The sequence below is a fragment of the Sinohyriopsis cumingii genome, unplaced genomic scaffold, assembly GCF_028554795.1.
Source record: "Sinohyriopsis cumingii isolate HCF-2022 unplaced genomic scaffold, ASM2855479v2 utg001628l, whole genome shotgun sequence".
Taxonomy (NCBI): Eukaryota; Metazoa; Mollusca; class Bivalvia; order Unionida; family Unionidae; genus Sinohyriopsis; species Sinohyriopsis cumingii.
Window position 1 is genome coordinate 272,818 of NW_028316029.1, and position 18,394 is coordinate 291,211.

The 18,394-nt window shown below is 34.3% G+C and overlaps 1 protein-coding gene across 1 annotated transcript in view; it reads right to left on the minus strand.

Annotated features, from left to right (window-relative positions):
* Positions 1-8,500: 8,500 nt before the first annotated feature.
* Positions 8,501-18,394, minus strand: part of LOC149771855 (Kv channel-interacting protein 4-like) — a 69,757-nt gene continuing 59,863 nt past the window's right edge. Inside the window, exon 7 of the mRNA XM_089948132.1 lies at positions 8,501-16,142. Coding sequence (XP_089804258.1) covers positions 16,095-16,142 — 48 coding nt within the window. The 3' untranslated portion in view covers positions 8,501-16,094. The remainder of the gene's footprint in view (positions 16,143-18,394) is intronic.

The window sequence follows — 18,394 nt, forward strand, 5'->3', positions numbered from 1 at the left end:
TGAAACGTTTGACCTGCTTATAATCAGTAAACATGCGGACTGTACTCTCTGGATTCTGCACAAGAATATACATTGAACTCCAGTTACTATTATTCGGGGGAAAAAAATCATTTCCACCCAGTAATGCATTTAATCAACCTGTGAGTATGCTGTTTCAAAGTTACAGAACCTACAATTTCAACGTCATGTTATTTTTATTTATTTTTTTTGTTCGTGCTTGAGCATCTGACAACAAGTACACACATTCTCGTTGCAGTGGCTGTATGTGCAAAAGTTTATGGTCCATATTGTTTAATTTTGCTCAATTCCAAAAGGGGTTAAATCCAAGTCACTACAGTTCGAATGCGTTTTAACGCTTAAATCCTCATTATCTGGAAGAAATACAATCAACTGATTGAATTCCTAGCTTGGCAATCAATATTATGGCTCCTTTAATATTCATAAGACAAAGTTTTTCTTTTTCCTCCACCCCTAGAGTGTTACTGTTATAGCTTAAGTCACTAACTTTCTTTCAAAAATATAATGATCATAAAATTAGCTTGAGAATGAATTTGAGGTATGGGAACGAGAGCCAGAACTCTCTCATCATTCTAAAAGTTCTTTTCCATTATGGTTATGTCAATGAAATCCTTTCATTTCTGAATGAGTAGAATAAAAGATAGTTCTTGCTATTTCAGAAGCCTTTCACAAATTATGTTTCGAACAGAGACGCAGTCAAGAAGATTAGTCTTTGGAGCCTCATTTGAAAGAATTTTCTTTTTTAATATATATGCAGTAGTCCACAGATACTATGTCTAAAACCTAATTGAAAAGGACTTAAACCCGGCGATTTTTCAACTGATTCACTAACAACAACACCAGCAAATGAATACCCTCATCCCTATTTCTGTATGTATCCAAGCAATATGACCGAATCATATTCTTCAAAGGAATTTCTTTTGAAAGTTTGTGGAAACGCACAACGTGGTCAGCAAGTATTGGTTGCCGGACTTGGATTTATGTAAGGGAACGATACATTCTGCCAGGAATATTTTGGATGAGCCTTAGGTATGTTCTTATTCGGTTTTTCTAGTATTTAACAAGTGTAACAAGATATACAGTATCTACAAACATCACTTTTAATTTTTTTTTGTGATACGTCTTATTAACACTAAATTTTCAGCCAAGGAATTTGTTCGGACTAGACTAAGAACTTCCTTTCGTTATGACTTAGAAACAATAATTTGATTGCTCAATGCCTACTCGTCACCACGGATACTTCAAGTGGTCTCCTCTGTCTCATATGGACCATATATTTCATAAGTAGCCGAGCATATCAGGATATTTTTCATGTTCGATAAGCAGTGATTGCGTTTCTGTAACGCAGATTAGAATAAAGAGAATGAGTAGTAAGAAGACGATCACAGTGATAAATACGTCTGATATGATCAATTCCAGGAGCAAAGGTTGCCTCATCAAAAGTCTGACCAGTAAATGTGTCAAATAAAGGACTAATGTCTTGATCAGCATCATCAAGAATGTTCTTTGATAATGTTCAAGTAACTGCACACGGAGGGTATAAATCAGGGATTTCATTTTTAGCAGGATTAAAATTCTGATCAAAAGAATTTACAAGTGGAGTAACCACAACCTTATGTCCAGCTAGGTCATTGCCTAGTAATAAATGAATCATCTATCAAACAGTTGTTCTTTTTCCCTTGTCCAGTTTTGTTTCTACAATTCCTAGACTTTATTCGATATCCCTCAGAATACTACTACTCATAATCCTTTACGGTACATTCCATTATCAGACCACATTCAGCACCGCTGTACTGACTTTAAAGTGTAAGCTTCTATTATTACACTATGTAATAATAAAGTCCAATGCTCTAATGGCCATTTCCGGTCTTGAGCCATTCAAGTTTATCAATATGATACAATTATTTATATACTTTTTTTCCTGACTAGGTGGTACGAACCTAATATTTCTGGTATCATCAAATCTTGAACTTGTATGTAAATAGGGTGGGAGTGGGCTTCGCCTGCCTATTCTAATTCTTTTAATTTTAATTACATTTCCATTTTCTCTGTCTGCGTGGGTTCGAGTCTTGGATTCGGCCAATGTTGGTATGTGAGAAAGCATGCCAGTAGCTTCTCGTGGGTCGGTGGTTCTTTCTGGGGCTTTCCCGGGTTCTTCCTCTACCATTAATACTGGCCGCCATGTATAGCCTATCGTGTGCTGAAATATGGCGTGAAACCCCATAACAACAACAACATTTCCATTTTCTTCTCTCTACGTCTGCCTCTCTTCTGTCGCTCTCTTTGTATCTGCCTTTCCCTCTCCTTGTCATCTCTCTGGATTTGTATTTATCTGTTTACTCTCTCTCTCTCTCTCTCTCTCTCTCTCTCGCTGAATTGGCATATGCATCATTTCTTTCTGAAGCTGACGTTTTGATATTTTCAGTTCCATCTGGTATCGTAACTGCAATTTGTCTAATTTCCAATAATTCCTAGAGACGTATTTACTAATCAAAGCCTAAGCACTTTATCCAAAAATCTCTAGGTCACCATATATTGATCCAAAATATTTATAATCTCATCCTTGGTGGAGGACGCCTTCGCTTCAGTAAGATCATAATGTCTGGCAAGCTGAACTAACTCCTCCTTTTACAGACATTAATCCTTCCTAGGTAGAATGGAAACAAAGTTCGCAAAATTAGATGCATTAGACAAGGTTACTGGTTTCACGAACGATTTATAAAAATGTGAAATAAAAATCATTACCTGAGACAAAACAAAGTCGATTTATATTTCAAAGACAATTTTCAATTTCTCTGAAATATTTTAAAGATATTCGTATCCCGGTAGACGGCAATCAATTCAACGGTTCGTTTACAGCCAAATAAGACACTTAAGCGGACCTGTTAGACTAACCTCCAAGTATGAATATACACCGGTCTTAAAAGAAAACGCATTTCACGTACTGGTCGTAGTTCATGTTCATTATTTTTCACCCAATGGCTCTAAAACTTTTGACTTAATTAATGTTTAGTCCGTGTGGAAAGGTCCAAGAAGTAAGACTCGATAAGTGTGATGATGTAATATAATGTGATTCAGGCTATAGGGTGACTAAATCGAAAGAAAGGATACCGGAAGAGAAAATTGGACATAGCGTTATCGATAGAGACAATCACTAGCATCATCTTTTTTTATGGAACTGTTACAATCTGAATATCCAGCCTTTGCTATGTACAAGATTTTCATTTTGTGTCAAATCAAGAAACAGAAGCAGTTTAATTGAATTGCACACGGTATATTCTTTTCCAGGTTACGATATGCAAAGCTGCTGTTGTTTGTCCTTCGTGTTTGACGATGACCACGACATCAGTAACTGGTTTCGTTGCCCAATTTCGTGCACTGAACTGTATGTGATACACTTGACAGAAGATGCATCTTGTGTTTGCTTGATCAATAAAGGACATGCTGCAGTTATGAGATTTACGCTAATCACGCTTCTAAACTACTTCTTCAGTTATAATCCTTCCAAAATCCTTAGCTCCAGGATGTATGTGGCTCTGAGAGATATGTCTAATGCTCTGGGTAAGTCTTGAAGAGTTTCAATGATGACATGAGCGATTATTTTAATAACTTATTCTGACCACCCTGATATTGCTTTCTATCCTTTATCTTGCAGTTTGGAGATCTTGTTTTGGTAGTCGCTCTTCTGTCATGCTGGAAACCTGCCCATTTCATCAGCAAAGTGTTGAAGCTTGGAATGTCAGCCAGTGTGAAAACCTCAGTGATAGGAACCATATCCTGTTATCTTATTCTCATCAGTTACATCATGCGACCGATGTGAAAATGATTCAGCATCTTTGCATGTCGTCTGTACACTTTCCAGGTTTTGCAAGCATACAGCAGGATTTCAACACAATGGCTTTGTAGACCGTAGGTTTTGTTGTTGTTTTTTAAACTGATCCATCTCCGATTCCACTGACTTTATGCTTATAAGCTAATTAACATAAAGAAGACAAAACCAAACGTTTTGTGAAACTTGACAAATAATTTAGTTATCAACGTTTGAAAATGAAAATGTAAGTGGAACATATAGTATTATGAATTAAATCCAAAATAATCCAAAACAAGTTGTACATAAGTCGACATGAATTGAATGTTCCGAAATGAATTTAATATCATCGAATGTAAGGTCTGCCAACAGTCCTCGCGTATCGCAATGGCATTGTCCAGAACTCCATTGAATACTTCATAAGAGTCGCGGAATATATTAATCCAATGAGCACTTTGTAATTCCAATGAATAATCCTAACAAATGCCTCATCTCAAATTATCTAAGCACAACATTAAACACTTCTGCAGATTGACATTAACACATGAACATACTAAATAAGAACTCAAAATAGAAATGAAATTAGCTGCTCAATTTTTCTCATTATATGCAAGCATACGCCCTAAAACGCATTTTTTAATACTGGGTAATTACTTATCTAAGGGGAAACGATCCCAAACTTGTGAACAGCTTTTATTATTGGAAACTTGACAACATCTATTTATAGATCCATCAAATTACAGGCACTCTTAATATCATGAAATATAATCTTCACCCTTGTACAAACGTATCTATAGATAATACATACACTTTACAGTCATGAACAGAAATTCGAATAACTACAGATATTATTCGTTCATTTTTTTTTTCTTCGGTGAACTTTGCTTTGTCAGAATCGTTCAGTATTTTACGATATTGAACTTCTATTTTAAGTAGACCAAAACGCCATTTTGTTTTCGAAAGTTATGTATACAACGCGACTAAATTCAAATTTATCTGGGCGGAGTTATGTGCGTATTAATAATGTTGTTGTTGTGTAATGATGAATTTGCGCTTTGTATTTAGTTTGTAATACGGCATACATTCAGTTACTTTGTTTTTTCTAGTGTATGTTTGTTTATATAATTAAGCTTTAGGTAGAATAAGAAAATGTGCGTATAAAAATGGTTACTGCATGAACGAGTTTTTCGGATGGAAATACTGCACGACCATACGAGTTCATATTTTACCATATAAATACAGTAAACTATAAATATACGTAACATCGACACTTTTGGGCGTATTCTGCCAAAGGCCACGCTTGTTTTAGAAATCTTGTTTCATCATCGATGTCGACTGCGTGTGCAAGTGTAATGCCATGATAGAGGATGTTGTCCACTGCCAGATAGGTTTGTCCGTTTACTGTGATGGAGTCTCTTCATCAGGTTTTCCTGATACAGTCTGCTGCATCGCATCTGTCTTGTTGATAGTAACTATGAGACCAAAACTGCAACGTTATCTATAGACACACGGTCATTACATATATTACATGTATGACACAATTCTTCTGCTGGTATTGTTTACATCCGATCATCAGCTTCTACAGTAACAGCCGTTGATTTTCGAATGTGTATACATATGCCTTATGTGATATGTAAAGACTTCAAAAAGTGTCTACGTCACTCAACCATATCTGAAACTTTGAGTTCGATTATCTATGGAAGCCCAATTGTTTTAAATGTGCTAAACCGACCAGAATGTTCTGCTTTTACAAGATGGCAATTTCCAAGAGGTTTAATTAATTTTCATGCATCGCTCCTTTGAAAACATTATTATTGTATAGTTGGAATTTTCTGTATTTTGTTTTTGAATTTTATAGATTTATTTGTATTTTGTGGATTTTGTATATAGATTTATCTTTTTTTTGGTGGGTTTTTTGTAAAAGAATTATCTGTATTATGTGTTTGCTTTATTTTATAGATTTATCTGTATTTTGTGGGTTTTTAAAAAAGATTTATCTGTATTATGTGTTTGTTTTATTTTATAGATTTATCTGTATTTTGTGTTTTTTTTAAAAAAAAAATAGATTCATCTGTATTTTGTGGGTTTTTATTATAGATTTATCTGTATTTTGTGTTTTAAAAAAAATACATTTATTTGTATTTTGTGGGTTTTTTTATATAGATTTTTCTGTATTTTGTGGGTTGTTTTAATAGATTTATCTGTATTTTGTGTTTGTTTTATTTTATAGATTTATCTGCATTTTGTGTTTTTAAAAAATAGATTTATCTGTATTTTGTGTTTTTTATTATACATTTATCTATATTGTGGGTGTTTTTTAAATAGATTTATCTGTATTTTGTGTTTATATAAATATATATATATATATATATATATATATATATATATATATATATATATATATATATATATATATATATCTGTATTTTGTGGGTTTTTTATATATAGATTTATCTGTATTTTCTGTTTGTTTTTATGTGTGATTGAGGGTAGATGTTTGCGTATCATCCAGATTGTTATTTTTCTATGCAACTAAAAAAGCACCAGAGAAATATTCCACTATTGAATAGGAATGTTTGGTTTTGATATTGGTTTTGAAAAACATCGAAGTGTTTATTAGTTCAGCTCCTCCGATTATTGTATTCAGTGATCATAAACCCCTTGCTTTCACTAACAAAATGAAACCGAAATCAGCGATTGTTGCCATATTGTTTGGTTTTGCAGGATTACAACAATGACATTAATGACATCAAGGAAAAGAATAATGAGATTGACGATGCACTGTCACGGGTATAGAAGTATTATGTCGATTTATTTTGTTTATGGTTTATGTCAATTAAAACACATCTTCCTGTGTAATTTTAATTTTTATAGTAAAATCTGTATAGTTGAATAATATGTAAAACTCTTTCTTTTTCTTTATGAGACGAGGCGTTATAAAAATTAATTGGCGTTATTTTCTTGGCATATTGTCCGTAACTGAGAGTAGAAATTAGGCCTATCTGACGATTCTGACATAATTTTAGAGGAATCATTCATTCAAATTTCCCATTACAATTACACATTGTGCATTGAACGTTAGGACTAAAACAGTTTTTGGAGATTATTGTAAATTCATTTAATGACATTCCGGATTATGTTTTTGTAAAATATCAGGACTGTCGGTACATCAACTTATTCAAGACTATTGGAACATTAGTAAATTGAATATTGGAACTGGTTTTGTTTTTTCCTGTTACTTAGTGTTAGAAAAAAGATTCGTAACAATATATATATATATATATATATATATATATATATATATATATATATATATATATATATATATATATATATATATATATATATATATTCACTACATTATCATCCCGAAATAGATAGATACATCCTTCTGTCTGTTACTACATCTCCTTTAAAATACAATGTAGAAAGCCACCAAATGTAGTTTTTCTTTTGTCTTCATATGTTGCGTGTTTAGGCTCTAATAAACAGTAACAAAAGAAAGGCTGAAAACAATAAGCTTTAAAACATTTAGCAAATAATTTATTTCCCTGGAGAAAAAAACACTGTATAAATAATAAAATAAGAACTTACGGTTTTAAGAATCAAATCCAAAAACAATCCGAAGATAATCCACGAATTAAATTTTAGAAGTACTAGTAATGAAATGTTCTAATGAATTAAAGTTCGAGTCCCGACGAAAAAATCCAAAATGGAAGGCGACGAAATACACTGTAGCCTTTATAGCACAGATTTATATTCTGTTCTTCGTTGATCCACAAACAATGTTCCGGTGTTTGAATTTCCGAATAAAATTTAAAAGTCTTTGTCCACGAATTATGTATGAGCCCTCACATATTTCCAGGAAAAGAATTAATCTTTTAGAATCCAATTAATTTGAATAAAAATAAAAATGTAACTCCAAATTAGTCACAACGAAACACTTTTCCAGTGTCCAAAGTAAATGCCCAGCCTGAAAATATCTCTCTAAACATCACTATTAAATCTAACTACTGCGCAATTTCGGGAATCCAGAATTGCGAAATAGAGGCTGTTTACATATCTAAAATTACTCATAACCTTGATAAAAACCAATCATTTTCCTGCGAGACTAAAATAAAAATAGAAAGTTTTCCATGTCTCAGTGATTTCTGAATCACGGTCGGGAACTAAGTTAAAAAAAGAAACTGTGTTTGCAATATTAGATGTTTATGAAAAGAGTCAGGTGAAACTAAATTTTCTGGAAAAAAAATGCCAAATGAAGTAAACAAGATTACATCAGTTTGACACGCAAGGAAATGTAAAGAAAAAAGATTTTTAAACTTACAAACAATTAAATTAAATCAAACATAAATTAAATCAAATATACGTTACATTCTTAGAAAATATTGATGTTATTTTTGTCTCCCTCCTCTGTGGTCTCTGGGATGGGTGTCAATGTCAACTACACTAACATTTTCAAATATTTTCGTCCGAAATTTACATGTGCAATCATGGAAGAAAAGCAAATCATACACGTAAGGAATAATATAGAGCGTGACCTTTTTGGTCAATGTCAGATGGAGTATGACCTTTTTGGTCAATGTCAGATGAAGGGAAGGGAATATTATAAATTGACACGAGGATTTGCTTCGAGGATTAATGGTTAGAGAAAGATGAAGCGAAAAAGAACTGTTTCAGTCATGGAAATATGTTTTATTTTGATGTATAATGATGACGTTTTGACAACTTCATGAAATAAAACACGTACAATTTATATTGTGGTAAGGGTATACAATTTAAGAGGTAACATCCGACATATCTGGAGACAGTACATTTTCTAAAGAAACATTTCGGGAGAATTCGTTGCATATCTTGTTTTCTACAGCATGCAAGACCCCCACCTCCACCCCTCGAAATGACAAAGTAAAACTGATTAATAAAAATACTTAGTTTGCTGTCCTAATGTTTTAAAATGCATTAAAATATTAGAATAGAAAGAAGGTAACTGACATTGTGTATTTACTAATTAGGTGATAAATGTATTCACAACCATCTTAGTCGAACGTAACGTAACAAAATATGAAACGGCATTTCATAACATTTGATTTTTCGTGTAGTAGTGGATGATTTATTTCACAAACACTTTCAGCCATAGTAAAACAGTTATTGGTTCAATGGAAACGAATTAAATATATTTTTTACATTTTATGGGGTAAAATTGTTTACTACATTTTTAATGAAAGGGAATATACGTCTGTGTGTGCGTGATATATTTCATTCCAAATGCACAAAGTAGAGTTTTGAGGAAAGTGAACTCTTTTACGAAATTTCCTTACCATTGTCACTCCCATTCAAGAGCGCACTTAAAACTTATTTCGACTGCAAGAACAAACTTAAAGACCCAATAATGTTCAATACCTTAAATATTTACAGCATGTTTGTGTGTTTTATAATTTCATGGTGTTTGTTTTCTGTAATAATATCTTTATATATGTTTTTATGTTTATGTTTTTATGTTATAGGTGTTGTCTAATGTTGTAAAGCGCTTAGAGCTTCTAAAGATTAGGCGCTATACAAAATCCTTATTATTATTATTATTATTATTATTATCATTAGTATTATTATTATTTATAAGCCAAAGAATGTCTTCAATTTAACATTGAGAAATAACAATAGAACTGGGGCTTTATTCCAGTATTATAAAACACAAGCTGTGTCAGAAAACTTTCCACTTTACAGATGGCTTCCTGACCAACAAATTGCCTGAAATGCGAAATAACTTAGACGGCCCTACCCAACCAGTCTCGGTAATGATTGTATATTGTGAAATACATACTCCAATAACAAAACATATTTAAATTTTAGCACAAGATATTAAATTAATAACTTGTTAAATAATACTTATAAACGAGAATTAGGACTGAACAGTCATCCCAAAGATATCACACTCACTGTCACAATCAGAAAACTATAAGTATGTTAAATCTTTGAGTCAATTTTCGAATTTGATATTATTTCAGTACAACTGTCATTTGTTAAATGTTTGTGCAACTACTGCCACGTAGAATTTCTTTTTACTGTAAATGTTTTGGCAGCTTGCATTAAACCTGAACTTGGTGTATTATTATTAAATCACCTCAAGAGTATGTATCTTATTATTAAATCAACTCAACGGAATGTATGTTATTCATGTATTCCTTAGTTTCGTATCTATAATTTAGACCATACTAATGTAAACCTTTTCGTTAAGACATTGAAACCCTTTCCTTCTTTCACTAATATCTAAGCATACTGTAATTTATATTTTAAGTTTTCTTATTTTACCTTAAATGTATTATTTGATAATTATCAGTTTTATTAAATTAGTTACTAAGGAAACTACATCCTTGGATAGATAATTAAGACCTCAATTTGCACCTTACTCATCCAGTAAATTTATAGTAGCGATTTTTGGTTGCTGATATAGGTCAGAGCCTTATACCCTACATGACTCTGTTGTCATATTACACGAAATTTACACGTGTATGAATGCAATCCCCTTGGCTTGTAATCTGTGAAAGTTGCCAAACGGCACTGAAGCAAGAGGATAGTCGTGTTTGGTATAATATTGTGACCTATAGCAGCATAAACTAATTTTAAAAAAACGTCATCATCACTCTACTTGTACAAGTCTTTGAGATTGTGAAGTGACAACTACAATACACAGTGCTTGCTTTTAGTATTTGTTTTAATGTACTACCGCCCGGTTCCGTGTCTGTGCGTGGAGTCGTCGGTGGTTTTCCCTTTCTATCAACACAATCAGGCTATTCTTTTTCCATGTGTTTATTATGTGTTTTTGCTGGTATTTTTGCCAGATTATCTTTCGGGTTTTGGGGTTTTAGGGTTCTGTAAAGAGCGACCCGCACAGCGTCTCTGAAGATAGTCTGGCGAGCTGTTTCGTTAAAACATTTGTGACTGGTACTCAGGTGATAGGCCTACTTCTGGCATCCGATTAAGCAAACTCCTAACGTCTTCAGGAGATATACGGGTGCCTTTGCGATTAATTCAACATTTTCTTACGTTCCCATGTATCTACTTTGATTTATGCAATCGTCTTTGGCTATCATTCAGTGGTCTAAAGCACTTTTAAGAATTGTCCAGGTTTATCTTCTTCTTCTGTTCCCTGTTACATGTTCCACGGTTACGCTTTGGGACATTTTAATATCCGCAACACGTTCTGCGGTTTCACGTGTTGGTTTGATCAGAGTGCAAATGTTCGTTCTAGGCCTTTTGTGAGATCTTCCTGCTAAGTTGTCTTCACTGTAATTTATCTTTGACACCCCCCCCCCCTTACTGCCGGCATATTACACTACTAATCCGTTGTGGGTGTTGACGAGCAGCTTTTCGGCATCGCTTGCCTTTCTGCTCTTTGACATCACCAGTGGAAAACGCCTGTTTCTACATTTTATTTGTTTAACGTCGTTAAAAAAAAATTAATATAAATATTTAAACCCATACATTTCCAAAAGTTGTAATTATGCCAATAATGAGACAATTATACGGCTCTTTGGTGACATCCGTAAATATATTTCGAAATTCATTCCGCTAAATATCCGGGGAACATCAGGCCATATGAATGTATCCGAGACCATGCGCATCAAGACCATGAACTATCATCATGTTACAGTCGTCTGATTTCTTTATTCACATGCATGTCCTGTTGAGCCAAATAGATCACATCAGTATTTTTGTTTCGGCATCGGCAAAATGGGATTAGTTCATGTTAAAATCACATCGTCGTAAACAACAAGATTATTTACACTTGAATCCAAATCATCAATTGTAGGAGCTTCATAGACTGTGGAAATGAAATCAATGGCGAACGATGTACTTTTCAACGACGTCTGAAGCGCAACCGCAAAATCTTCCGAGAACATCATAATAACGTTGATCATTTGCCGCCGCGGAATCACACTTCACCTTAACTATATCATACTTATGCTCAAACAAGAGATGCGTGTTCCCGATCCAGTCAGAGCAATGATTATAGCGCGAACTAAGTTTGCAAACATGTCACACTGCTTGATTTTATTCCATACATTAACAGCGTTACCCAGAAATAAATGTTTCAAACTTTTTGAAGGTGGCCTAAGTAACCTGAAATAGACATACTTTATCATCAAAATTGAGTTCACCGAAAGTTTTCCAATATGCCCACGGATGGTCTTTGTTGTCAATCGCGGGACGCAAAATAGACGAGACTGCATATTCAAAAATGTATTGTCATCGTTGCTTACGTTTATCACTGACAAAGGCTGAATATGCTCTGGTGTTGGTATATAGACCCGCGAAATGGTACTAACTGGGAAATGTGCATTTCAATTAGCACATTGTGTTGGTATATGGCCCCACGAAATGGTACTAACTGGGAAATATGCATTTCAATTAGCACACGTCTTTCGAATGTCCATTCACATCCTGCTTCGGTCCATGTTTTCAACGTTTCGAGAATTTTTGTAAACATTTTACTCAATTTTATCATCGGTGTCTTTGTGGTTTAATATTTTAAGCGACTCGACATAAAACTACAAGGATATAATTTCTAATCCATCCTTATCATCGTTAAGTGGTTGATTCAACTGCACATATAAAACAATATTTAATTTAATTCCGATGGTACCTGTGGGTTTTAACGTTGATACGAGTCTTAGACGCATCTTTTGAAAACTGTTCAACCAGCCTTTACCTGGTACGTATTCAATCGGAATAACTGCTTGATAATTTTGTAAATCACCACGACGCTTGTGAAACGTAAACCCGTGTAAAATTGCTTTGCTTTCATGGCAACTTCAGTAGCAATGGTATGTGTAATACGGCGACGATGGTTTTTTCATGAATATACGCAGCACCATCGGCAGCAATAGCGGCTGCAATACGACGGCGGTATTGTCATCCTCGATCACGCTTGCAATTGCAGTTCGTCGGGTTTGTGGAAGAATTTGGGTATTTAATCGTGATGCACTTTCAAGAAACCGTCTCGCAGACTGACAAAGAGCTTCTGTAATACCTAATAATGTATGTCAGCTTTTCTTGCATCTCTCGGCATTTGTTTATTACGCTCGCGAGCGAATTGTTCTAGTTGCTGTACTGGTGTCATTGCCTTTAGTTGATCCGTGCAACCAATCGTTGTTGATCCTGTTGAAGGTATTGCCCAACCTATTGTAGTCCTAATAAAACAAGTATGTTTGCTTTCGCGTACGGCTTAGTCTTCGTATCCCACGCTCACGCACGAGTAGCATTTGGTTAATCATAGTCGGTATGTCGTTGATCTATCGTATTATACTGTATTGGATAATAATTGATAATATTCCACTAATTAACTATTAATTATACTATACCACAAATACTAATGTTACAAGGTAATTGTTTAGTGTTTCGCAAGCGCGATATTTTATCACGTGTATGGCTCTGAAGTTGGATATAAAAAACTCTTCCTGCACACAAAATAATTTCTTAAATTGGGTGGTTGGTGAAACCATTACAGTTGAAATAATGCATCACACTAAATTGAAACCATATATAGTGCTCTCATATGCAAAAATTACAAACGTGTCCTGGTGCTTCTTTTTAATCTGAAATTATTCACAATTATCGTGCTGTCCTTGGCTGTGTGGGTTCTATATCTTTACATCGAAATAACTCTGTACAAAAATGACACTATTTCATGTCCTCACTCAATTCCGCCTTTTCTTTATCATTATAAAATAATTTTTTTGTTTTGTATACGTCCTAGTGCCATTAAGTGGTTTTGTAAATTATACAAAAACATGTCTCTAATTAATTTATCCTGGGTGATCTTAGCTACTACAACTATGTTTACTTGCTGTTTTGAGATCAACATCATTGTAGTATTCATTAGTTTTGTTATTTCTAATAATTTCTAGACAAAGTCAGCGACTTCATTTGTACCGCACACTATCATATAATAACCTTTAATCTGTTTCTTAAAAAAATATATTTGCCAGGTTTACATCGTTGCTGCTCTGTGATAATTCCTAACTCTATTAATTTTCAAAATGCCTGAAAATATGTTTGAAAAGTCATATAACATCTTTCAAGCCTACAACCGTATATGATGCATCCAAAACGAAAGTCGTTTATTTGTTCTGTAACGTTGCACACACCACACTGACTTGATATATTGATCATAGAAATGGATATATCCGTACATCCTTCGAAAACGCTTGTACCCCGTAGTTGGTATTAAACAATTTCTGCCAGTATAAAATATTCTCAGATGATCTCTGCCACAGAAAATCTACAACGTAGTGGCGATCAGTAATCATACTGAGCAGCCGCACATAAATATTGTAGTATAGTCACAATAAAATAGGCCTCACTGAAACCTCGATTACGTGTGAAAGATTCGTGGCCGCTTAGTTTACCAAGTGAGCGTTGATACATTCTGTGTGCAAGTAGAGTGATAATAATGGTCTTTTATTGGTTGCTGATGTAGGCCAACCTTTCAGGACCCACGTTATTAATTCAGTTCCCATAGTAAACCTTTGCGAACACCGTGATATTAAAAATTCAGTAACCTTACATTTCTGAGTGCTATATTTATCAGTATAAATGCATCCTAGATGTGAGATTCTGTGCAGAGAAAAACAAATGAGCCGCATAATTTTCTGGATCTAAGTGTGTTTTAAACGTGCTTTCAATTTCGCATCAAAGAATTAGATGCTAATTTCAGTAATGAGTGTTCTTAACTCAAGCCAGATAAAGGATTGAAATTTCATCAATAAAACCATATCTCGATTTTTTCAGTTTCAACAAGGATAAGATTACTTTTTTATACCAAATTCTGACTTTCATAATCAACCAATCCTGGCTACTAAACCCGTATGTTAGTCTGTTTTATTTTCACCCATTTCCAGACTGGTTCCCATTTTTCCTTACAGTTAGCACCCTGTGTCCTATACACAACATGACTTCAAGCAAGGGCTCCCGATGGTACCTCTCACGGGTTCACATGGATATATGTGTGTGATTTCGTGTAATATGAGGACAATATGATGTGGGATAGAAGACTGTGACCTATATCCGTAGCTAATTAAAAATAAAAACGACTATTATCATTTATTTTCGTTAATTGGAAAATAAAGGTTTCAAACGTTACTCAACAATAAATGAGCTTGCTTTTGAAAACGAATTTGAATTTCAGTAACATTTCAACAAGGTGGAGGGGTCACCATTCAATATATATATATATATATATATATATATATATATATATATATATATATATATATATATATATATATATATATATATGAGATACTCAGAATTAAAAGGTTATGCAATTTGTTACCAAAGAGATACGTTATAGAGCGCAAAGACAACTCGAATCCAGTTTTCATCCAAAACATTTGTGATTATTACATAGAAACCTTCAAACGTATCAATTTAAAATCAGGTAAATCAGCTTTATCATGAACACAGGATTTAGCCACCAGCTACAGTACACGCAGAGAGAAATGTATGTACATGTGCATGTATAGAGAGGGAAAAACTTCAAGTTTTGAAAAATAGACGAGATGACAGCTATGGTCAAGTTCAGAGGAAGATGGCGTGTGATGGTTTCTACCCTATGCCACACATTAGGTGCAAAAAGACAGAAGGATGGTGTGATGACCATACCTACCAGTCCATATCTGTCATTGTACGATCTACGTTACTTGCTGTACTTGCAATGATTAGTAAACATTCGTAGATCATAATGAACACTGTTCGCATTTGAGAGCATGTCATACATAAGTACATACGGGTTTCTTCAGTCATTTCCATCTCCTTAAATCATGTACACATTTATTTGTTCTGAACATTTGTTTTGCTGTATCTTTTTCCTAGATTTCATTTCAGAAAATGTGGAGTTCGATAAATATTTATGAAATAAAAGTCACGAAATCGTGAGAAACAAGTTCTCTGTCTGTCTCTATCTCGTTCACTTATGAAAACTCTATTGATAGTAACATGGGTCCCATGGAACCTCCATGAAGATTTTAATCTTGGAAATAATATATCCATGGATCATAGCCAAGGAAACAAAGCGTGCGCGAGTTTGGTCGTGTTGTATATACGCATATGTGGAAATAAAACAAGAAAAGTGCAAATGTTCAGCTACAAGAAGACCGACACTGATGCTTAGACCCTGATTCTCAACAATTGTAACTTTGATGTACATATGCTCATTTCAGAGTTGACAGATTTCTGTCTTCCATACACTGTACACTTTTGTAGAATCTCGCTACAGCACTGTGTCGAATAGAGATATTCCTCTTTGAATATTTTCATCCTGAAAAAAAGACAGAAACACCAATATATGCAGTTTATATTAAAAAAAGTTATCACAGACAGACAGACAGACAGATGGACACATACATATGCATATTTGTTTGGAGCGGTAGTGATACTGATGGATAAAATGACATACAGGCATGGGTGAATAGGAGGTAAGAAAAACGGATAGCAAAACCAGTAGGTGACAGACATCAACTGGGGTTATTACAATGCCATTAGCTATTCATTCGTGTACCGCTATGCTGATAAATCAGTCAGATTTCCTCATCCAACCAGTCACTTACTGATCGATAACGGTTACTTCTTTTGATGTGTAAAAAGCTAATTCACCCGTGGCTATCTAAGATGCCATAAGACCTAAAAAGTTTGTTTCCAGGTCTTACTATGATCCACGATGTCATTAGTTTGGTGTACTACTACTACTACTACTACTACTACTAATAATAATAATAATAATTTACATTGAACGAAGCTTTTAATTTTCATCAAATAACATCAGCCGTTCAAGCCATTTTGGCACCACCAAACAGTTAGACCAAACAGAGCTATACAGAGTAGTAACAGGTTCAACGGTATTTCAAACAGCCCATAGGCACTAGAGTTCGAACTCGCGAAATTATCAGTAATAGAACATTCTTGAACTGATGGCATCACGAAACAGGCATGTAGTTTTCCCATTTTATGACTGTTTTCCAAGTTTTCGTCGTTCTTTCTTCTATATTTTAATCTCTTGTTTACAAATACCCTCATGCAATTCAAACATGTACAAGTCAATAATTGCTCTTGACTTACATATTTAGTGACTGGATATAAGTTATTTGGGAAACTCTTCTCGATTTGCGCCATTATCAATGTTTGTGTCTGTATCCATGCTGTCACAATCTCGTTAGTACTGTATATTAAAACGTCTGCTCCTAGGAAATGGCTAATTAATCAGGTTGATAAATATCTTCCCAACGCCGACTCCACAAAATCAACAATTAATCACTGAAATCTTAAAAAGCTATCAGCGGAAACGCAAATACAAATAGCACATCCCTTAAGTCTGTTACATTCAGTTCTTGACAGCCGCATTGGCGCGGTTCTTACCATGCTGAAGTAGAGGGTGTTGGTTCGAAACTTATAATCGTATTAACCAGAGTCAGATAGCATTACGTGTCCCTGTTATTTGCCTAACCTCTGTGCCCCAACAGCCCCAAACAACAACTGAAATAGACGTCCCAGAGCACACATTTCAGAAAGCCCCCCGCCCCAAACAAACAATTTCTGACACAATGGGACTATTGTACAGTGTCTCTCTTTTTCAAATACGTTATGTTTTCCTTGTACGTCACACCCAAATAAGTTAGCTTTTCGTCGTGCATCGGTAGATTTTCTTACAAAATATACATCCAGATTGCATACAGTTATGTCATACTTTATATTAAGCCAGTTCAAGGTACCATTACCTTGGTGCTATTACATTCTATTTAGGTAGAATGGTACCAGCTGTCGACCTTGACCTTTATACCAATACGTCATAGAATATTACTCTAAAAACAATTTTTGTTTCAACAATACAGGAAGCTGTCTAAATTATGGATGACTTCCTGAACAAACAAACAAACAAAAAAAAATACAACAAAGAAAACATTTGTGATGTTACATATCTTACTGCGGGCTCTTTCAAACCAAACAGGTACTGATTGTGTGTTGAAGAAACAAAACACACACACACAACCACACACACATGCTGACACACAATAAGTATAAAAAAATAAAGTTGTTAATATCTTGCTTTCTCAACCCCTCATAGAAAATACAGTCCAAGTAATCTGCTTAAATGTTTCTTTTTCTTCTATGTAATTTATTAAAACAATAGTACAAAAATTGAACGCACACCATATTGTAATAAAATGGATTCTTTGCCAAATACGTTGTCTTGGCTTGAAATTGCAATCCTTTGTGAATAAATCTTACACAGTGCTATCAGTTTACTTTGACTTTGACGCTGTGATATTTTCTTTAATTAGATTTAATAGCTGTTGATCCAGACAATTATAGAAAAAAATTATCTAACTAAATATTCCTTATTACATTAGAGAATGGTATTTTGGAACTTAACTCCATTTCTCAGCGCAGGATAGGCTATACATGGTGGCCAATTGTAACTGGTGGAGGAAGACCGCGGGAAAACACCGATAAGAATCAACGACACACCGGAAGCTTACTGGCAAGCTTTCTCGCTTACCCACATGGACCGAGCCC